The 25010-nt window shown below is 37.0% G+C and overlaps 1 protein-coding gene across 2 annotated transcripts in view; it reads right to left on the reverse strand.

The window, feature by feature from the left end:
* Positions 1-25010, reverse strand: part of KIRREL1 (kirre like nephrin family adhesion molecule 1) — a 1121500-nt gene that overhangs the window by 274753 nt on the left and 821737 nt on the right. For both annotated transcript variants that reach the window (XM_044059334.1, XM_044059335.1), the window contains one exon: positions 14816-14973. In XM_044059334.1, coding sequence (XP_043915269.1) covers positions 14816-14973 — 158 coding nt within the window. The remainder of the gene's footprint in view (positions 1-14815; positions 14974-25010) is intronic.

Raw genomic sequence — 25010 nt, forward strand, 5'->3', positions numbered from 1 at the left:
CATATAAGGCGCATTCAATTAATATGGATATGCATATACTTGTCATTTCTTTTCCCTTCTTCCAGATGGATTATATAGGGTACATTTTGTTAATATATTTATTTATTTATCCTTTGTGGCTTGGGTTAGTCCAGCTAGGCTAACAGCCTCTTTTCAGAGGAGTCCTGAATGAGTATTTATATTACTAGGAGAAATTTGCCTGGCATCAAGGAACTTCCGCATCTCTTCAATAAATGTTGCGGGATCTTTTACACCCACCTCAGCTTCCACCAACTCAGGCAGATGGGGACTAGGTTTAACATCTCAGCCAAAGGACGACACACTCAGGAGTGCAACAGCATCATTATGTTGCACTGCAGTTTCAGCAATTCATCTCTCTGGTGTGGGAACAGAACCCACAGCCTTCTGCACTAAAGGCAAGTGTACTGCCTGTTGCACAACTGACACATTTCATATCTGGTACTTACTCCTTACCCTTATATTGTCAATGTCTCAACTACCATTGTGTTATTTCACTTTATTTGTGTCAGCTGTAGAGCATCCCTTTACTGTAATGTTGGGGTGACTGCACAGTTCAGATATATGGGGCATCAGCCTGCTTAATGCAGTCTGTTTTGAGCCTGGGGCTATTTATTTTTCAAGCTAATTCCCAGAAGATCAATTCATTTTCTTTATCAAGAAAGAAAATTAAACTGGCTATCAAAAGATAGTGGTACTCATATTCTTTAAGCCTTTTTGTAACCCTGACTACGTTTTTGCTGTGATGAAAGAGGATGGTCAGAAAAATAATTAAGCATATGATAAAAATATTTCAGTTATAAATAACAGACAATAATACAGATGTAACAGAAGGCATAAAAACAGCTGAGCAAACTACATATTAATCTATGTGTGCAAGACATCTCTGAGCAGTTTCGTATCTGACGAAAAAGTGTTAGTTTGTGAAACAATCTGGTCACTCAAGACAAATGATACCTTTTAACTCAGTATCTTTTTTAATGCAGGAACCTGTCTGGGGAAGAAAATCTAGTGGAAAATAATGGGGCATTAAAATGGAATAACACTGCAACAGATCAATATTTCTCCAAACAAGTGCAAGCAATTCTGTCATGCAAGCTCCTTTGACTTTTAACAATTTTACGCTACAATTCAACACTGACTGTGCACCAGGTAAAGATGGAAATGTGTGATTTTAAGGTTTCCACTTCCAAGAACACAGACTCTTCAACACTTGCAGGAAAAGACCTTTGCACTTAGATATATGCCACAGAATTGATATTTGCATATAGGGTGCAATATATCTATCTGTATTCATACTAAAACTTGACATCTTGCATAAATGATCAGAAAGGAGTTACCTTTTGAAAAGGATGCTAAACTTTGCTACATGACACAATACAAGACAGATGATATATAATTATTAATTAGCATTTCTATGGAAATCAATAAAGTCAAGTGTGTTTTCTGAATCATTTTATTTACAGCTGGTACATGCTACACTTAACAACTGACCTTGAAATAATAAGTCAATAGGTTGCTGACATATAATGTATGCTCACAGCTTTCTATGAGTGGAAATCAATGACTCTCACAATGTGGTTAGAGATTATTTGGAGTAATGGATGATTCTGGAGTTACTATGCAATGCTTGTCTTTACTGTTAAAGCTGTGAATGTAATCAGCATTACTTCCAGCATTATTTTCCATTGTTCCTGCATGCCAGCTGTAATCTAGAGGTTTTGTAATACAACCATGAGGACTCCCAGTAAGTAAAACATTTTCCAGAAATTAAAAAAAAAATAGTGGTTGTGTTGAAAAAGTCAAACTGCAGACAGAACCATTTATTCTGGGCCAAGAAAATGTACCATGAAGAAAAGGCATGGTGATGCAGAGAACCATCAGCACAAATACATGTGCGCTTAGCATAATCAAATCAAATTAGTCACCATTGCTGGTATTAAAAGAGTTTCTGTCTTTTCTGTGTACTAGTGTCAGCAAAAGCTACAACTAAAGATCTTCCTTTGGTGAAAACCTCAGCACACACCCTAAATGACAGAGTAATGTTTACAGTAAAAGGCTTTAACATTATATTTACGTTTATCAGATGATAAATGGTGGCCATGCAAAAAATCAAACTGCACTTTCATCATGGGGTTTAGATATCAACATGAAGTACTTAGAAACCGCTTTGGGCCACGTGAACATAACTGCAGCTAAAGTCAATACAGGCAATGACCTGTAAGAAATCTGCAAATGCTGGTAAATGGTTGAAAACCATTCCTGAAAACAGGTAGTAGGCAGTCTCAAACACTGTACTCATTAAAATAATCATTTTAACAACTGCTTGCTCACTCGTCAGTGCAGATGGATGAACCCTGTAAGTCGAATACATAAAGTTGCTGGTTTCAGACAATTTGCCATCTGCAGTAGGCCTCATACCACTAAGCTGTTAGTGCAACCCCTGTGGAAATGCCGTTATAATGTACGCTTCCAAAGTGTATTATTCCTTGTGCTAGGCAACGGACTGGGTCTCACTAATGTTTGTGTTCCTTGTTTAAATTCTCCTTACAGGTTTTTGACTTATTTAATCTGTCACAAATGTTTTCCAGGCTTGTACATATATTTTTCTAACAAACTGTGATGAACTCATTCAAAGGCAGAGATGTAGGGTTTAACTGCCCTTTTGGGAGGTTTATCTATTACAAATATCCCTGAAGCTGTTATTGTATTTTAGAACAATATTATTAGCATTTTAATATTTACAAAATATGAATATTCAAGTAATTAACACGGCAGTAAGAATTTTTCCAGTGTCATTATATGTTACTTTTATTGCCTTTCACAGCTTTTTTCCTTCTGCTTTCCTGTCCATGTATCAGCTATGTTATTATGAGTATTTCTGTAGACAATATATTTGGTGCATGTCCAAAATGACACATGAACATGATGTTACAGCCTTTTGATTGTAGATTACGACACAGAAAATATTTATTTTGCCAAAGTCCATAGAGTATCGTAACTTAAGGGTAACATTCAAAGGTAGCAAACATCATGAATATGAACACTGCTTGGTAGAAAACAGCAGTCGTTCTGAACCAGGAATGTTGTTTGTTTCCCCCCCAAAATGTAGCACATTTAGATATGATTGCATTAAGGCATGGGATGCAGGACATGAAAACACCTGCATGACTGTGGGTGGTCTCCATGCAAACATCTGACCAGAAATTCTACTTCAAATTCTTTTATTCAAATCTGAATGGAATTTGAACTTTGACATTCAGAATCATATAGCAGAACCCATTTAAATGATGTAAGTATATTACTGCAGATATGTTTCCTCCTTCAAATATCAAAATAACTTTTTATGCTGGTAGTCTACTTTTAAAATATGTAAAATCGAATATAATAATTGTTAATATGAAACATATATATATATATATATATATATATATATATATATATATATATATATATATATACACACACACACACACACACACATATATATATATATATATATATATATATATATATATATATATACATGGGTCTACTTCTGATTGTCGAAAACACACTTTCTCAACAACCAGAAGATCAAACCCATTTAAGCAAAAGTGCAGTAAATCGAAAGTGCACTTTAGCAAAAGTCGGTCTCCGGAGCACATTACAGTGGGGATAAGCAAATATTTCCTTTTCCCCACTGTAGTCCAATCTCGGAGTTAGTATACTTAAGTAAGAGTGCTGTTGAGGGCGCATGTTTAAAGTAGTTTTTTTTTTCTTTTGCTTTAATTGGTCTCGATGTTCCTTGTTCAAGATTATGAAATTTCGATCAAAAAACATACACCCACATATATATATATATATATATATATATATATATATATATATATATATATATACACATATACATATACATATACATATATAAATAACAAAAATTGTTGCATAAGGAGATAATGGCTAAGATTTCTGCCTTGTGCTTGCAGAGTCTTTGGTTAAATCCTGACCTCTGGTCACTCTTTATCTGCACAATGCTTGCTCTCCCTGCATCAAAAAGCATTTTCTGTAAACATTCTGGTTTTCTCCCATATCCTCAAAGAATGTCGGTAGAACTGGCTGCATTAAGTATGTATCTATCTGCATTTTGTTTTATTTTTTATTTTACTTATTTCTTGAGGAGGTAAGCCCACTGCTCAGAGTGACACAGCAGGTAAATGAGTGTGGAAGGAACCAAACCCTGTACCTGTGCACAGGAAGCAGTTTAATAAGAATTCAGAGGGTTACTGCTTTACACTGATTGCGAGACAAATAATCAATATATGTTTATCTACATATCTATATCTATAGCTATATTATACCTATGTCCATATCTATAACTATATATATATATATATATATATATATATATATATATATATATGTGTTTGTGTGTGCATGTGTGTGTGTGTGTGTGTGTGTGTGTGTGTGTGTGTGTGTGTGTGTGTGTGTGTGTGTGTGTGTGCGCATGTATGTATCGACCTATCTACAGTGTATTTACCCTTGCCTATCTGGCCTAGGTCATAGGTTAAGAAAGTGTTCAGTAGTCAAGTTCAGTTACCAGGTTAATATATAAGCAAGTAAATTCATAAGTACATAAATACTGTACCCTACTCTTTTTCTCTTGTTATTCCCACACTCTTTCTCTCTTGTTATTCCCAAACTCTTTCTCTCTCCTTTCTCTCTTGCTATTCCCACACTCTTTCTCTCTCCTTTATCTCTTGTTATTCCTACACTCCTTCTCTTTGTTTCTCTCTTGTTATTACCACACTCTTTCTCTCTCGTTATTCCCACACTCTTTCTCTCTTTCTCTCTTATTCCCACACTCTTTCTCTCTCCTTTCTCTCTTGTTATTTCCACACTCTTCTCCTTTCACTCTTGTTATTCCCACACTCTTTCTCTCTTGTTATTCCCTCTCTAGCTCTCTCTCCTTTCTCTCTCCTTTCTCGCTTGTTGTTCCCACACTCTTTCTCACAGTTTCTCTCTTGTTATTCCCACAATCTCTCTCTTGTTATGCCCACACTCTCTCTCTCCTTTCTCTCTTGTTATTCCCACACTATTTCTCTCTCTTTCTCTCTTGTTATTCCCACTCTTTCTCTCTCTCCTTTCTCGTTTGTTGTTCCCACACTCTTTCTCTCTATTTCTCTCTTGTTATTCCCACACTCTTTCTCTCTCCTTTCTCTCTTGTTATTCCCACACTCTTTCTCTCTCCTTTCTCACTTGTTGTTCCTACACTCTTTCTCTCAGTTTCTCTTTTGTTATTCCCACACACTCTCTCTTGTTGTTCCCACACTCTCTCCTTTCTCTCTTGTTATTCCCACACTATTTCTCTTTTTCTCTCTTGTTATTCCCACACTCTCTTTTTCTCCTTTCCCTCTCCTTTCTCTCTTGTTATTCCCACACTCTTTCCTCTCCTTTCTCGCTTGTTGTTCCCACACTCTCTCTCTATTTCTCTCGTTATTCCCACACTTTCTCTCTCCTTTTTCTCTTGTTGTTCCCACACTCTATGTCTCAGTTTCTCTCTTGTTGTTCCCACACTCTTTCTCTCTATTTCTCTCTTGTTATTCCCACACTCTTTCTCTCTTGTTATTCCCACACTCCCTCTCTCTCCTTTCTCTCTTGTTATTCCCACACTCTCTCTCTCTCTTTTCTCACGTGTTGTTCCCACACTCTTTCTCTCTATTTCTCTGTTATTATTCCCACAGTCTTTCTATCTTGTTATTCCCACATTCTTTCTCTCTTGTTGTTCCCACACTCTTTCTCTCAGTTTCTCTCTTGTTGTTCTCACACTCTATCTCACTTGTTATTCCCACACTCTTTCTCTCTCTTTTTCTCTCTTGTTATTCCCACACTCTTTCTTTCTCCTTTCTCTCTTGTTATTCCCACACTCTTTCTCTCTTGTTATTCCCACACACTTTCTCTCTTGTTATTCCCACACTCTTTCTTTCTCCTTTCTCTCTTGTTATTCCCACGCTCTTTCTCTCTTGTTAATCCCACACTCTTTCTCTCTTGTTGTTCCCACACTATTTTTCTCTCCTTTCTCTCTTGCTGTTCCCACACTCTTTCTCTCTTCTTTCTCTTTTGTTGTTCCCACACTCTTTCTTTCGGTTTCTCTCTTGTTATTCCCACACTCTTTCTCTTTTGTTATTCCCACACTCTTTCTCTCTCCTTTCTCTCTTGTTATTCCCACACTCTTTCTTTCTCTCCTTTCTATCTTGTTATTACCACATTCTCTCTCTCTCCTTTCTCTCTTGTTATTCCCACACTCTTTCTCTCTTGTTGTTCCCACAATTGTTCTCTCTTGTTATTCCCACACTCTTTCTCTCTCTTTATCTCTTGTTATTCCCACACTCTTTCTCTCTTGTTATTCACACACACTTTCTCTCTTGCTATTCCCACACTCTTTCTCTCTTGTTATTCCCACACTCTTTCTCTCTTGTTAATCCCACACTCGTTCTCTCTTGTTGTTCCCACACTCTTTTTCTCTCCTTTCTCTCCTGGTGTTCCCACACTCTTTCTCTCTTCTTTCTCTCTTGTTGTTCCCACACTCTTTCTCTCGGTTTCTCTCTTGTTATTCCCACACTCTTACTCTTTTATTATTCCCACAATCTTTCTCTCTTGTTATTCCCACACTCTTTCTCTCTTGTTAATCCCACACTCTTTCTCTCTTGTTGTTCCCACACTCTTTTTCTCTCTTGTTGTTCCCACACTCTTTCTCTCGGTTTCTCTCTTGTTATTCCCAGACTCTTTCTCTCGTTATTCCCACACTCTTTCTCTCTCTTGTTATTCCCACACACTTTCTCTCTTGTTATTCCCACACTTTTTCTCTCTCCTTTCTCTCTTGTTATTCCCACACTCTTTCTCTCTTGTTAATCCCACACTCTTTCTCTCTTGTTCCCACACTCTTTCTCTCTCCTTTCTCTCTTGCTGTTCCCACACTCTTTCTCTCTTCTTGTTCCCACACTCTTTCTCTCAGTTTCTCTCTTGTTATTCCCACACTCTTTCTCTTTTGTTATTCCCACACTCTTTCTCTCTCCTTTCTCTCTTGTTATTCCCACACTCTTTCTTTCCCTCCTTTCTATCTTGTTATTACCACACTCTCTCTCTCTCTCCTTTCTCTCTTGTTATTCCCACACTCTTTCTCTCTTGTTGTTCCCACAATCTTTCTCTCTTATTCCCACACTCTTTCTCTCTTGTTATTCCCACACTCTTTCTGCTTTGTTATTCCCACACTCTTTCTCTCTTATTCCCACACTCTTTCTCTCTTGTTATTCCCACACTCTTTCTCTCTCCTTTCTCTCTTGCTGTTTCCACACTCTTTCTTTCTTCTTTCTCTCTTTTTGTTCCAACACTCATTCTCTCGGTTTCTCTCTTGTTATTCCCACACTCTTTCTGTTTTGTTATTCCTACACTCTTTCTCTCTTATTCCCACACTCTTTCTCTCTTGTTATTCCCACACTCTTTCTATCTCTCCTTTCTATTGTGCTATTACCACACTCTCTCTCCTTTCTCGCTTGTTATTCCCACACTCTTTCGCTCTCCTTTCTCATTTGTTATTCCCACACTATTATCTCTCTGTTCCTCTCTTGTTATTCCCACACACTCTCACTCCTTTCTCTCTTGTTATTTCCACACTCTTTCGCTCTCCTTTCTCATTTGTTATTCCCACACTATTATCTCTCTGTTCCTCTCGTTATTCCCACACACTCTCACTCCTTTCTCTCTTGTTATTCCCACACTCTCTCTCTCTCTCCTTTCTCTCTTGTTATTCCAACACTCTCTCTCCTTTCTCTCTTGTTATTCCCACACTCTTTCTCTCTTATTACCACTCTCTCTCTCCTTTCTCGCTTGTTGCTCCAACACTCTTTCTCTCTATTTCTCTCTTGTTATTCCCACACTCTTTCTCTCTTGTTATTCCCACACTCTTTCTCTCTCCCTTATCATTTGTTATTCCCACACTCTTTCTCTCTTGTTGTTCCCACACTCTTTCTCTCAGTTTCACTCTTGTTATTCCCACACTCTCTCTTGTTATTCCCACACTCTTTCTCTTTCTCGCTTGTTGTTCCCACACTCTTTCTCTCTATTTCTCTCTTGTTATTCCCACACACTCTCTCTCTCTCTCCTTTAACTTTTGTTATTCCCACACTCTTTCTCTCTCTTTTCTCTCTTGTTATTCCCACACTCTTTCTCTCTCCTTTCTTTCTTGTTGTTCCTACACTCTTTCTCTCAGTTTCTCTCTTGTTATTCCCACACTCTCTCTCTTGTTGTTTCCACACTCTTTCTCTCTCTTTCTCTTGTTATTCCCACACTCTCTCTCTCCTTTCTCTCTTGTTATTCCCACACTATTTCTCTCTTTCTCTCTTGTTCTTCCTACACTCTCTCTTTCTCCTTTCCCTCTCCTTTCTCTTTTGTTATTTCCACACTCTTTCTCTCTCCTTTCTCGCTTGTTGTTCCCACACTCTTTCTCTCTATTTCTCTCTTGTTATTCCCACACTCTTTCTCTCTCTTGTTATTCCCACACTTTCTCTCTCCCTTTTCTCTTGTTGTTGTTCCCACACTCTATGTCTCAGTTTCTCTCTTGTTGTTCCCACACTCTTTCTCTCCATTTCTCTCTCGTTATTCCCACACTCTTTCTCTCTTGATATTCCCACACTCCCTCTCTCTCCTTTCTCTCTTGTTATTCCCACACTGTCTCTCTCTCTCCTTTCTCACTTGTTCTCACACTCTTTCTCTCTATTTCTCTCTTGTTATTTCCACACTCTTTCTCTCTCCTTTCTCTCTTGTTATTCCCACACTCTTTCTCTCTCCTTTCTCTCTTGTTGTTCCCAATATCTTTCTCTCAGTTTCTCTCTTGTTGTTTCCACACTCTTTCTCTCTTGTTATTCCTACACTCTTTCTCTCTCTTTTTCACTCTTGTTATTCCCATACTCTTTCTCTCTCCTTTCTCTCTTGTTATCCCCACACTCTCTCTCCCTTTTCTCTTGTTATTCCCACACTCTTTCTCTCTTCTTTCTCTCTTATTTCCACACTCTTTCTCTCTTGTTGTTCCTACACTCTTTCTTTCTTGTTATTCCCACACTCTTTCTCTCTTGTTCCCACACTCTTTCTCTCGTTATTCCCACACTCTTTCTCTCGTTACTCCCACACTCTTTTTCTCTTGTTATTCCCACACACTTTCTCTCTTGTTATTCCCACACTCTTTCTCTTTCCTTTCTCTCTTATTCCCACAATCTTTCTCTTTTTATTCCCACACCCTTTCTCTCTCCTTTATCTCTTGTTATTCCCACACACTCTCTCTCCTTTCTCTCTTGCTGTTCACACACTCTTTCTCTCTTCTTTCTCTCTTGTTGTTCCCACACTCTTTCTCTCAGTTTCTCTCTTGTTATTCTCACACTCTTTCTCTTTTGTTATTCCCACACTCTTTCTTTCTCCTTTCTCCCTTGTTATTCCCACACTCTTTCTTTCTCATTATTCCCACACTCTTTCTCTCTCTCCTTTCTATCTTGTTATTGCCACACTCTCTCTCCTTTCTCTCTTGTTATTCCCAGACTCTTTCTTTCTTGTTTTTCCCACAATCTTTATCTCTTGTTATTCCCACACTTTCTCTCCTTTCTCTCTTGTTAATCCCACACTCACGCTCTCCCTTTTCTCTTGTTATTCCCACACTCTTTCTCTCTTCTTTCTCTCTTATTTCCACACTCTTTCTCTCTTGTTGTTCCTACACTCTTTCTTTCTTGTTATTCCCACACTCTTTCTCTCTTATTATTCCACACTCTTTCTCTCTTATTCCCACACATTTCTCTCTCTCTCTTGATTGCTATTCCCACACTCTTTCTCTCTTGTTGTTCCCACACTCTTTCTCTCATTATTCCCACTCTTTCTCTCGTTCTCGTTACTCCCACTCTTTCTCTTGTTATTCCCACACACTTTCTCTCTTGTTATTCCCACACTCTTTCTCTTTCATTTCTCTCTTATTCCCACTCTTTCTCTTGTTATTCCCACACTCTTTCTCTCTCCTTCATCTCTTGTTATTCCCACTCTCTCTCCTTTCTCTCTTGCTGTTCACACACTCTTTCTCTCTTCTTTCTCTCTTGTTGTTCCCACACTCTTTCTCTCAGTTTCTCTCTTGTTATTCTCACACTCTTTCTTTCTCCTTTCTCCCTTGTTATTCCCACACTCTTTCTTTCTCATTATTCCCACACTCTTTCTCTCTCTCCTTTCTATCTTGTTATTGCCACACTCTCTCCTTTCTCTCTTGTTATTCCCACACTCTTTCTTTCTTGTTTTCCCACAATTTTTATCTCTTGTTATTCCCACACTCTTTCTCTCTCCTTTATCTCTTGTTATTCCCACACCTTTTCTCTCTCCTTTCTCTCTTGTTATTCCCACACTCTTTCTCGTTATTTCCACACTCTTTCTCTCTCTCCTTTCTATCTTGTTATTACCACACTCTCTCTACTTTCTCTCTTATTCCCACACTCTTTCTCTCTCCTTTCTCTCAGTTTCACTCTTGTTATTCCCACACTCTCTCTTGTTATTTCCACATTCTTTCTCTTTCTCTCTTGTTATTCCCACTCTTTCTCTCTCTCCTTTTTCTCTCTCCTTTCTCGCTTGTTGTTCCCACACTCTTTCTCTCTTGTTATTCCAACACACTCTCTCTTTCCTTTAACTCTTGTTATTCCCACACTCTTTCTCTCGTTATTTCCACACTCTTTCTCTCTCTCCTTTCTATCTTGTTATTACCACACTCTCTCTACTTTCTCTCTTATTCCCACACTCTTTCACTCTCCTTTCTCATTTGTTATTCCCACACTATTATCTCTCTGTTCCTCTCTTGTTATTCCCACACACACTCTCTCTCTTTTCTCTCTTGTTGTTCCCACACTCTTTCTCTCTTGTTATTCCCACACTCTTTCTCTCTCCTTTCTCTTTCATTCCCACACTCTTTCTCTCTCCTTTCTCTTTTATTCCCACACTCTTTCTCTCTCGTTATTTCCACACTCTTTCTCTCTCTCCTTTCTATCTTGTTATTACCACACTCTCTCTACTTTCTCTCTTATTCCCACACTCTTTCACTCTCCTTTCTCATTTGTTATTCCCACACTATTATCTCTCTGTTCCTCTCTTGTTATTCCCACACACTCTCTCTCCTTTCTCTCTTGCTGTTCACACACTCTTTCTCTCTTGTTGTTCCCACACTCTTTCTCTCAGTTTCTCTCTTGTTATTCTCACACTCTTTCTCTTTTGTTATTCCCACACTCTTTCTTTCTCCTTTCTCCCTTGTTATTCCCACACTCTTTCTTTCTCATTATTCCCACACTCTTTCTCTCTCTCCTTTCTATCTTGTTATTGCCACACTCTCTCTCCTTTCTCTCTTGTTATTCCCAGACTCTTTCTTTCTTGTTTTTCCCACAATCTTTATCTCTTGTTATTCCCACACTCTTTCTCTCTCCTTTCTCTCTTGTTATTCCCACACTCACTCTCTCCCTTTTCTCTTGTTATTCCCACACTCTTTCTCTCTTATTTCCACACTCTTTCTCTCTTGTTGTTCCTACACTCTTTCTTTCTTGTTATTCCCACACTCTTTCTCTCTTATTATTCCCACACTCTTTCTCTCTTATTCCCACACATTTTCTCTCTCTCTTGATTGCTATTCCCACACTCTTTCTCTCTTGTTGTTCCCACACTCTTTCTCTCATTATTCCCACACTCTTTCTCTCGTTACTCCCACACTCTTTCTCTCTTGTTATTCCCACACACTTTCTCTCTTGTTATTCCCACACTCTTTCTCTTTCATTTCTCTCTTATTCCCACACTCTTTCTCTTGTTATTCCCACACTCTTTCTCTCTCCTTCATCTCTTGTTATTCCCACACTCTCTCTCTCCTTTCTCTCTTGCTGTTCACACACTCTTTCTCTCTTCTTTCTCTCTTGTTGTTCCCACACTCTTTCTCTCAGTTTCTCTCTTGTTATTCTCACACTCTTTCTTTCTCCTTTCTCCCTTGTTATTCCCACACTCTTTCTTTCTCATTATTCCCACACTCTTTCTCTCTCTCCTTTCTATCTTGTTATTGCCACACTCTCTCTCCTTTCTCTCTTGTTATTCCCACACTCTTTCTTTCTTGTTTTTCCCACAATTTTTATCTCTTGTTATTCCCACACTCTTTCTCTCTCCTTTATCTCTTGTTATTCCCACACCTTTTCTCTCTCCTTTCTCTCTTGTTATTCCCACACTCTTTCTCGTTATTTCCACACTCTTTCTCTCTCTCCTTTCTATCTTGTTATTACCACACTCTCTCTACTTTCTCTCTTATTCCCACACTCTTTCTCTCTCCTTTCTCTCAGTTTCACTCTTGTTATTCCCACACTCTCTCTTGTTATTTCCACATTCTTTCTCTTTCTCTCTTGTTATTCCCACTCTTTCTCTCTCTCCTTTTTCTCTCTCCTTTCTCGCTTGTTGTTCCCACACTCTTTCTCTCTTGTTATTCCAACACACTCTCTCTCTTTCCTTTAACTCTTGTTATTCCCACACTCTTTCTCTCTCGTTATTTCCACACTCTTTCTCTCTCTCCTTTCTATCTTGTTATTACCACACTCTCTCTACTTTCTCTCTTATTCCCACACTCTTTCACTCTCCTTTCTCATTTGTTATTCCCACACTATTATCTCTCTGTTCCTCTCTTGTTATTCCCACACACACTCTCTCTCTTTTCTCTCTTGTTGTTCCCACACTCTTTCTCTCTTGTTATTCCCACACTCTTTCTCTCTCCTTTCTCTTTCATTCCCACACTCTTTCTCTCTCCTTTCTCTTTTATTCCCGCACTCTTTCTCTCTCCTTTCTCTCTTGTTGTTCCCACACTCTTTCTCTCGGTTTCTCTCTCTGTCCTTACTCTTTTTGTCACTGTACTCGCACTGGTCACTCACTGTCTTGTCACTGTGCCTTCACATTTTCCTCCACCTTTTCCACATTTTATGGCTTGACCTTCTTCCTTGCCATGCCCACCCTGCTTTGATTACTACATTGTTATGGTCTCCCTCGCCATGCCTTTAGCATGTCCTCACTGTCTGAAATCACTAAGTAATCATTTCCTCCCCTACAGTGCGCACAATATACCCATCATTCTTCTCTCGCTTTTCCCCTAATGATGCATGCACTAACTCAGTAACTGTACCATATGTCTCTTCATCCCTGAAGTCACACGTTTTACATCACTTCACCACTCTTGTTTCACTCACTTTTCTGGATAACTAAGTCCCTCATCATGCCCACATCTGGATCACTATGTCTCTCCCTTTAGCTACTCACCATACCCACACTGTCTGTATAATTATGCCCCCTTCCCTTACTTTCTTACAATATCCACACTATCTGGACCACTATAGCCCTCTCCTTACTTCCTAACCACAGCCACAATGCATTACCATGCCCTCCCCTTACTTCTTCACCATGCCTACACAGTTTGGATTAAAATACCCCTCTTCTCCCCTTAAGTCTTTACCATGCCCACATTGTCTAAATCAGTATGCCCATCTCCTTACTTAGTATGCCCTCCCCTTACTTCCCCACTATACCCACACTGTCTGGATTACTATGCTCCTCCTTTTATTTCTTAATCATGCCCACACTGTCTGAATTACTAGGCTCCTCCCCTTACTTCCTCACTATGTCTACTCTGTTTGGATTAGTTTGGCCCTCATCTTAGTTTCTCACCACGTCCACACTATCTGGATTACTTTTGCCCTCCTCTTACTTCTTCACCATGCCCACACTGTCTGAATTACTATGCCCCTCCCCTTATTTCATTGCCATGCTCACACTGTCGGAATTACTATGCCTCTCCCCTTATTTCCTTGCCATGCTCACACTGATTACTATGCCCCACCCCTTATTTCTTCACTATGTCTACACTATTTCAGTCACTCTGATCCCACCTGCTCCTTATCACACATCACTGTGTACATCAGTGTGGTCCATTCACTCCCTGCCTATGCCTACACTGTCTTGACCACTGTGATCCATAGTTCTGAGCTTCCTCTTTCAACATGACCTCTAGTTATTGTTCTACCAGTGTCATCTTCAACACTGTCTTTCTCAGGGCATCCATGTCTCTCCCTCCCAATGCACACCAGTATCTCCATAATACTGACTTTATTTTATTTGAATTTGTTAACTGGTGTACAGCATTAATCATTACTAACCAAGTTCAGTTTCAGCTTGGAAAGAACAGAAAGGCAATCAATATCACAGTAAATGTTGTGCAGAAAAGTTTACAAAGAGTGTATAGTGCAAACAAGTCAAATAGTTTTATATATATATATATATATATATATATATATATATATATATATGTATATATTTATATTTGTGTTATTTATGAAGTATGTAGAATCAGTCTGCCTGAACGATAATTTCAGAGATTGCATAGGTACTATGTTCCCCATTCTCATTACAGCAGTTTGTACCTATCACTCATTCAATGCTAAAACTCACTTGTTGCACGCCTTCGCTTGTTTTTTTACTGAACCTTGTGATTATGGTTCCCACTGCAGTTTATCACCTCATAGGTAAGTACTAGGCTAGCTGCCCTTGTGAACCACTTTAAGACTAGAGAATTTCCCCGAGAGAGACTCAAACACTGCACCTCTTGAATGCGAGCTGAACACCTTAACCATTTTCCTAACCCTCAGCCCTTCTGTTATATAGCATTTCTCCTTACTTTACCGCAGCCCTTTGCATGACACTGAGAGTGATCGTCTTTGTGTTTTCTGGCAATACTTACAGTAGTGGAGAGTGCTCCTTCCTGCTCCACACCATCACGGTACCATATGATCGATGCTGCTGGTTTTGCCCCTTTAGCAGTGCAAGTTAAGTTGTAAGGTGTCCCAGCTCTCAGGAGGATTTCAGGGCCTCCACTTATTACAGGTTCATCTGGAGGGACTGCAGAAAAAGAAATAAGAACAGGTTTTATTAAGGCAATCATGAAAGTGCACATTGCAATTCTGATATACACACTATGTAAAATGATTTTCCACACAGCAGACCTAGGCTGGATCTCACTGTCTTTAAACATCAGACACAACCTGTTTTACATTTTAGACATAGTGCTTTCTCTGGGAGCGATAATTTTGTTAAAAACTTTGTGAAACGATCCCTGGTTACACCAGTTACACTTCTGGAACTTATCTACAAATTAACAAGTTTATGGTGAATTCCACTCCTAACCCCTATACAGCAAAATGTTACAAATTAAAAACACACAGTTACCTTTGCTGTAAAGCCCTGTATTTATGGTACTGTGGTACTGTAGTTAGAATACCATTCTGAAAACTCATTTGACTGAATTTCATAATACTGAAAGCTGACAATGCTAAATTGCAAAATACAAAATGTTAAGCCATAGACATGATGTGAGTTTCCCTTCAACTATAAATTGCTTAACATAACAAAAATGCACAGATCCATAAATACCAAATATTTCATCACAAATAATATTAACATTCACAAAACCTAGGTTCAAAACTAGATGGCGCAGTGATGCAGCAGTAGCATTGTCCCTCACAGCAAGAGGATCTCCAGTTTGATTCTCAGTTGGTGCGCCTTCTGTGCAAAGTCTGCATGTTCTCCCTGTATTCGTGTGGGCTTCCACCAGGTGTTCTGGTTTCCTATCACGTTACAAAGACATGCATCTGGATATTTTTTCCCTGGGCATCCGCTGAAAATCGGTTTTGTTCCAAGTCAGTCTTTCCCAGTTAACAAATGTTAAATAAATAAAAATAAATAAAACAAAAATACCAAATAAACTGTGCAACTATCACCAACAATTCATCTCACCAAATGAAAACTATAAAAGAAAAAAATGCAATTACAACACCAACTATTAACTATTTCCAAAATTAAAAACTACTTACTTATGTTATTAACAATCACAGGATGACATGAAACCAAACTAGGTGGGGGCTATGCCCCCCACATCCCCCAAACTGTATATACTAACTCCAGGATTGCACTACAGTGGGGAAAAGGGCATATACCCTTCACTTACCTTATAGTACTGTACACACTGCCATTTTGCATTTTGCAATTTGGCATTGTCAGCTTTCAGTATTCTGAAATTCAGTCAAATTAATTTACATTATTTTGACATTCGGGATTGTGGACTCAGTCAAATGAATTTCAATATTTTGAGCTTTCAGTCATGTGAAGTGTATATATATATATATATATATATATATATATATATATATATATGTGTGTGTGTGTGTGTGTGTGTGTGTGTACATATATACTCACACACACATATATGGGTCTACTCACTTTAGTCGAGTAACCCATATGTTGACCTCCAAAACTTTGACAGTTAAAGATTCAACAAACCGAATGTCGATATGTTACCATGTTGCATTGAGAAAGAACCTCAGGGCATGCAACAAATTACATTGTTTTTGCAGGGGGCAAGCTTCTCTGTAGCCACAATACCAACTGCTAATTATATATATTACCTCCAAGATTGCACATTCCACAGGAAAGGGAATATTCCTCTACCCAGGGTGCATATATTAACCAGATGTGGTCAGTTAAACAAATGCCGAAAAATGAGCATTTAGACCAAAAGCAGGGCACCCACATATATGTGTACTTGTGTGTGTGTGTGTGTGTGTGTGTGTGTGTGTGTGTGTGTGTGTGTGTGTGTGTGTGTGTGTGTGTGTAATGAGCTTAGTACATTTGATCAAACTTTCCATTGGTTAAAGGAGTTTTTCATACCAGAATTGGTTGATTGCCTGCTTTGGCAAGTGTTTCACTAGTGAAAGCATGCATTGTTAAATGTTACGTATGCGAGAGTGGGGGTAATACTGAAACCTTTAGTTTTAATGAATGTTTAGGCAATGGGTGTGTGTGTGTGTGTGTGTGTGTGTGTGTGTGTGTGTGTGTGTGTGTGTGTGTGTGTGTGTCTGTGAGTTTACAGGTTAGAATTAGAGTAAAGATTAGGGAAGAGAATAGATGTGTTGCTATAACTGGGTACTGGCATGCATTTTGTTTAGTGCGCTGCTAGGAATGTGTGCCTATTTCCCTAATGAGTATAGTTGGAGATAGAGACAGGGTGAGTGTAGGGTGAGAATTAGCATAAATAAGTGAAGTTGTACAGAGGGTGTATGGGGGGGACAGTTCTAACTCACTGTGATTCAGGTCTTGCCAATTCACCACACTGCTGGGGTACAGCCCCTCGGTTGTCATGAGACTTCTTAGCTACAATCTCCTTCAAGCTTTTGCCAAGCAGTTTAATCCACTATTTATATGTTAGTGCTCATTTATGTTCCAGAATTATGCAATGTATTTATTGCACTACTGTGATATAAACCTGAACATACTGTACAGACATTGCAGCTGCATATAAAGCAGGTGATTTGTAATTATGTTGTTAATCTTGCATTCAACAACATCTTAAACTGATTCCCTGTACATGTGTCATGATGTAGTCCATCTGTTAACACTTCAGTACTGACTACAGTCTGGGTGTGTAAATTCTTCTCAGTACAGTAAGATAATCTAATAGTTTAATTTATTACTGAGATAGTGTACAACAATGATTCGGTCTCACTACATTTATTTATTTATTTAAATTTGTTGACCGGGAGTGTCCGACTGGACGTGGGTCCATTTTCAGCGGAGGCCCGGGGAGAAAAGCTCCACAGTAAAATAAACAGACAGTAGTTACATTGGATTACATAGCGATTAACAATTTAACATAGAAATTACTTACAACATGTTTTGGAATATAACCTCACTATTACAATTTCAGGTTGTATTCACTACAAATAATATAGGGATTCTCCACACTACACCTGTGATATACAGCTAACAGTCCAGAAATAGAATCACCCCCATTACAGATACATTATAGTTTTAGCCATTATCTATAAATGCCAAAGAGAGTGACTCACCACAGCACACAGGAATAGGGTGTGTGACATCTGAGTGCAGTGACTAATCCATGACATGGTGATTTCTCATGCTACAACAACAGATCACATGTTCTAGTATTAAGGGAATGGATTTCCTCACAGTACATGGTGGGGTCATTTCCTAAGACTATATTACATTGCAACGTTGTCACCACTGCATCTTCATCATTAATTTCTTTTTCATTTCTCAATAAGTGTATTTCTTATTTTTCAAATGAAACAGGCAATTTATACTTGTTTATGGCAACTGAAACACTGAGGTAATAACTGTGTATACATCTAGTTCCTACCACATACTGTGCATTTGTATCATATGTTCCTGTTCATGTACATACTACTGTATGTTTGCTGTTGTCATCTGGCCTGGATCATGAATAAAGAATGTCCTGTGTTTAGGATCAGTTGATTTACCTGGTTAACAAAAGAAATACATAAGATAAAATGTCACTAAAGAGTTTACTGTGTACTTACCTTTGACTTTTACATTTTAGTTGTTTTATATCAAATTCCTGCACTTGGTTATGGCTGAAAATGACAGACTATGTCCTAGTAGCGGATAATTGATAGTCCGTGGTATAATAACAATGATTATGCTGCAGTCTAGGCACTGCCACTGTTTATACTTCCATAATGGGACCAACATTCTCTATTATCATGCAGTCAGGCTGAGTTATGTTTCAGACACAGTGAATGTGGACCCCCTCCCCCCAGTGCTGCAAAAAAAAAAAAAAAAAAACTGTCTGAGGGGGTTTATCACACAGGCAGTCCTGAAGGTCTTTTGTGTCCTTGCAGGTATCATGGCAAATGAAAGGTGTTTCTAAGGGTCTAATCCCACCACTAGATGGAGGTACATGTGAGCCACATCATAGCAGGAGCCAACAATGCCTTGTTCATGCAAAAGCAAGTGCTCTCACACATTAAAATTGAAGGCTACCATCCAGTGGTGATACTGTGAGTGGAATGCCCACCCGCAGGCCATATATTCACATCCCAGCCCCTCCTGTCAGGGTCACATGCAATAAATGGCCAGCTCCTACACCCCCCCCCACCCAGGACTGGCACACTCATCATCCTGCCAACTTAACCAGATGATCAAGATGCTGACTGATCAAAGAGGCTACTGGTCAGTTTAGACCAACCTGGTCAAAAAAAGTTAAATAAATCAGATGACTGATTAGATTGTGCGGTATAAGCATTGTCAGAAGAACATGAAAAAACATGTTGCTAGTCTAGAAAGGATGAGATACCAGACAAAGAAGGATGATAAACTTCCCAAGGATGATGTCTAACTGCATCTATGCCATGACAGGGATGGCAGTCCATATCAACAGATTTAACAGTTCATAGAGAAAGACAAGAAGCCAGTTTTGAACTGCAAGAGGGATAATCCACTAGATTATTTGTTATGGCTTAAAAGATGACTCCACCTATTTTCAACTGACAAAAGATGGAGCATCTGCACTGTGACATTCCATTCGATGGCCTTTTATTCATGTGCATTGACCAGAGAGAAAAAAAAATAATAGAGTAAGGGGGTTGCAAAAACGCTTTTTTTTATTTTTACATTTTGGTGCATTTGTTTAGTAATGTTAGTGACACAAATACATATGGTTAAGGGTTCGGTTTGTGATCCTCTGCAGAGTTTGGACAACTGTGTTCTAGACCAAGTAGTTCTTGAGGAAACAAGGTAGATGCATATTAAATAGTAAACTACTATTGTGGTAGATGCATATTAAATAGTATCCTACTAGTGTGGTAGATGCATATTAAATAGGATCCTACTAATATGGTAGATGCATATTAAATAAGATCCTACTATTGTGGTAGATGCATATTAAACAGGATCCTACTACTGTGGTAGATGCATATTAAATAGGATCCTACTATTGTGGTAGATGCATTATAAATAGTATCCTACTATTAAGGTAGATGCATATTAAATAGTATCCTACTATTGTGGTAGATGCATAATAATAGTATCCTACTATTAAGGTAGCTGCATATTAAATAGCATCCAACAATTAAGGTAGATGCATATTAAATAGTATCCTACAATTCAGGTAGATGCATATTAAATAGTATCCTACTACTGTGTTAGATGCATATTAAATAGGATCCTACTATTGTGGTAGATGCATATTAAATAGGATCCTACTATTGTGGTAGATGCATATTAAATAGGAACCTACTATTGTGGTAGATGCATATTAAATAGGGTCCTACTACTGTGGTAGATGCATATTAAATAGGATCCTACTAATGTGCTAGATGCATATTAAATATGATCCTACTACTGTGATAGATGCAAATTAAATACGATCCTACTACTGTGATAGATGCAAATTAAATAGTATCCTACTACTGTGGTAGATGAAAATTAAATAGTATGCTACGATTGCGGTAGATGCATATTAAAAAGTATCCTACTATTGTGATAGATGCATATTAAATAATATCCTACTGTTGTGGTAGATGCATATTAAATAATATCCTACTATTGTGGTAGATGCATATTAAATAGTATCCTACTATTGTGGTAGATGCATATTAAATAGGATCCTACTATTGTGGTAGATGCATATTAAATAGTATCCTACTATTAAAGTAGATGCATATTAAATAATATCCTACTATTGTGGTAGATGCATATTAAATAGTATCCTACTAATGTGGTAGATGCATATTAAATAGTATCCCACTATTGTGGTAGATGCATATTAAATAGGATCCTACTATTGTGGTAGATGCATATTAAATAGGATCCTACTATTGTGGTAGATGCATATTAAATAGTATCCTACTATTGTGGTAGATGCATATTAAATAGTATCCTACTATTGTGGTAGATGCATATTAAATAGTATCCTACTATTGTGGTAGATGCATATTAAATAGTATCCTACTATTGTGGTAGATGCATATTAAATAGTATCCTACTATTGTGGTAGATGCATATTAAATAGGATCCTACTATTGTGGTAGATGCATATTAAATAGTATCCCACTATTGTGGTAGATGCATATTAAATAGGATCCTACTATTGTGGTAGATGCATATTAAATAAGATCCTACTACTGTGGTAGATGCATATTAAATAATATCCTACTATTGTGGTAGATGCATATTAAATAGTATCCTACTAATGTGGTAGATGCATATTAAATAGTATCCCACTATTGTGGTAGATGCATATTAAATAGGATCCTACTATTGTGGTAGATGCATATTAAATAGTATCCCACTATTGTGGTAGATGCATATTAAATAGGATCCTACTATTGTGGTAGATGCATATTAAATAGTATCCTACTATTGTGGTAGATGCATATTAAATAATATCCTACTATTGTGGTGGATGCATATAAAATAGGATCATACTACTGTGTTAGATGCATATTAAATAGTATCCTACTATTGTGGTAGATGCATATTAAATAGTATCCTACTATTGTGGTAGATGCATAATAAATAGTATCCTACTATTGTGGTAGATGCATAATAAATAGTATCCTACTATTGTGGTAGATACATATTAAAAATTATACTACTATTGTGGTAGCTGCATATTAAACAGTATCCTACTATTGTGGTAGATGCATATTAAATAGGATCCAATTATTGTGGTAGATGCATATTAAATAGTTCCCTACTATTGTGGTAGATGCATATTAAATAGTATCCTACTATTGGGATAGATGCATATATTAAATAGTACCCTACAATAGTGGAAGATGCATATGAAATAGGTTCCTACTATTGTAGTAGATGTATATTAAATAGTATCTTACTATTGTGGCAGATGCATATTAAGTAGTATCCTACTATTGTGGTAGATGCATATTAAATAGTATCCTACTGTTGTGGTAGATGCATATTAAATAATATCCTACTATTGTGGCAGATGGACATTAAATAGTGTCCACCTATTAAGGTAGATGCATATTAAATAGTAGCCTACTATTGTGGTAGATGCATAATAAATAGTATCCTACTATTGTAGTAGATGCATATTAAATAGTATCCTACTATTGTGGCAGATGCATATTAAGTAGTATCCTACTATTGTGGTAGATGCATATTAAATAGTATCCTACTATTGTGGTAGATGCATATTAAAGTATCCTACTATTGTGGTAGATGCATATTAAATAGTATCCTACTATTGTGGTAGATGCATAATAAATAGTATCCTACTATTGTGGTAGATACATATTAAAAATTATACTACTATTGTGGTAGCTGCATATTAAACAGTATCCTACTATTGTGGTAGATGCATATTAAATACTATCCTACTATTGTGGTAGATGCATATTAAATAGTATCCTACTATTGTAGTAGATGCATATTAAATAGTATCCTACTATTGTGGTAGATGCATATTAAATAGTATCCTACTATTGTGGTAGATGCATATTAAATAGTATCCTACTACTGTGGTAGATGTATATTAAATGGGATCCTACTATTGTGGTAGATGCATATTAAATAGATTACCATTTGGTAGGATGCATATTAAATAGCATCCTACTATTGTGGCAGATGCATATTAAATAGTATCCTACTATTGTGGTAGATGCATATTAAATAGTATCCTACTATTGCAGTAGATGCATATTAAATAGGATCCTACAATTGTGGTAGATGCATATTAAATAGTATCCTACTACTGTGGTAGATGTATATTAAATGGGATCCTACTATTGTGGTAGATGCATACTAAATAGGATGCTACTAATGTCTTAGATGCATATTAAATAGTATCCTACTATTGTGTTAGATGCATATTAAATAGTATCCTACTATTGTGGAAGCATATTAAATAGGATTCTATTATTTGGTAGATGCATATTAAAAAGGATGCTACTATTGTAGTAGCTGCATATTAAATAGTATCCTACTATTGTAGTAGATGCATATTAAATAGAATCCTGCTATTTGGTAGATGAATATTAAATAGGACCCTACTATTGTGGTAGATGCACATTAAATAGTATCCTAATGTGGTAGATGCATATTAAATAGTATCCTACTATTGTGGTAGATGTATATTAAAAAGTATCCTACTATTGTGCTCGATGCATATTAAATAGTATCCTACTATTGTGGTAGATGCATATTAAATAGGATCCTACTATAGTAGTTGATGGATTTTAAATAATATCCTACTGCTGTGGTAGATGCATACTAAATATTATCCTACTATTGTGGTAGATGCATATTAAATAGCTTTATAATATTAAGATAGATGCATATTAAATACTACCCTACTATTGTGGTAGATGCATATTAAATAGTATCCTACTATTGTGGTAGATGCATATTAAATAGTATCCTACTATTAAGGAAGATGTAAATTACATAGTACCCTACTATTGTGGTAGATGCATATTAAATAGTATCCTACTATTGCGGTAGATGCATATTAAATAGTATCCTACTATTGTGGTAGATGAATATTAAATAAGATCCTACGATTAAGGTCGATGCAAATTAAACAGTATACTCTTATTGTGGTAGATGCATATTAAACAGTATCCTACTATTGTAGTCAAGGCATATTAAATAGGATCCTACTATTTGGTAGATTCATGTTAAATAGGACCCTACTATTGTGGTAGATGCATATTAAATAGGATCCTACTATTGTGGCAGATGCATATTAATTAGGATCCTACTATTCTGGTAAATGCATATTAAATAGGGTCCAACTATTGTGGTAAATGCATATTAAAAAGGATCCTACTATTGTGGTTGATGCTTATTAAATAGGATCCAATTATTGTGGTAGATGCATATTAAATAGTTCCCTACTATTAAGGTAGATGCATATTAAATAGTATCCTACTATTGTGGTAGATGCATATTAAATAGTATCCTACTATTGTGGTAGATGCATATTAAATAGTATCCTACTATTGTGGTAGATGCATATTAAATAGTATCCTACTATTGTAGCAGGTATATTAAACAGTATCCTACTATTGTGGTAGCTGCATATTAAACAGTATCCTACTATTGTGCTAGATGCATATTATATAGTATCCTACTATTGCGGTAGATGCATATTAAATAGTATCCTACTATTGTGGTAGATGCATATTAAATAGGATCCTACTTTGGTGGTAGATGCATATTAAATAGTATCCTACTATTGTGGTAGATGCATATTAAATAGTATCCTACTATTGTGGTAGATGCATATTAAATAGTATCCTACTATTGTGGTAGATGCATATTAAATAGTATCCTACTATTGTGGTAGATGCATAATAAATAGGATCCTACAATTAAGGTTGATGCATATTAAATAAAATCCTACTATTATGGTAGATGCAGTATCCTACTATTGTGGTAGATGCATACTAAATAGTATCCTACTATTGTGGTAGATGCATACTAAATAGGATGCTACTATTATGATAGACGCATATTAAATAGGATCCTACTAAGTGGTAGATGCATATTAAATAGGATCCTACTATTGACATAGATGCATATTAAATAGAATCCTACTATTGTGGGAGATGCATATTAAATAGGATCCTACTACTATGGTAGATGCATATTAAAAAGGATGCTACTATTGTAGTAGCTGCATATTAAATAGTATCCTACTATTGTAGTAGATGCATATTAAATAGAATCCTGCTATTGTGGTAGATGCATATTAAACAGTATCTTACTATTGTTAAAAATGCACATTAAATAGTATCCTACTATTGTGGTAGATGCATAATAAATAGGATCCTACAATTAAGGTTGATGCATATTAAATAGTACCCTACAATAGTGGAAGATGCATATGAAATAGGACCCTACTAGTGTTGTAGATGCATATTAAATAGTATCCTACTAATGTGGTAGATGCATATTAAATAGAATCCTACTATTGACATAGATGCATATTAAATAGAATCCTACTATTGTGGGAGATGCATATTAAATAGGATCCTACTACTGTGTTAGATGCATATTAAATAGTATCCTACTATTGTGGTAGATGCATATTA

The sequence above is a fragment of the Protopterus annectens genome, chromosome 17.part0 (genome assembly GCF_019279795.1).
Source record: "Protopterus annectens isolate FY-2018-M chromosome 17.part0, PAN1.0, whole genome shotgun sequence".
In the NCBI taxonomy this organism is placed as follows: domain Eukaryota; kingdom Metazoa; phylum Chordata; order Ceratodontiformes; family Protopteridae; genus Protopterus; species Protopterus annectens.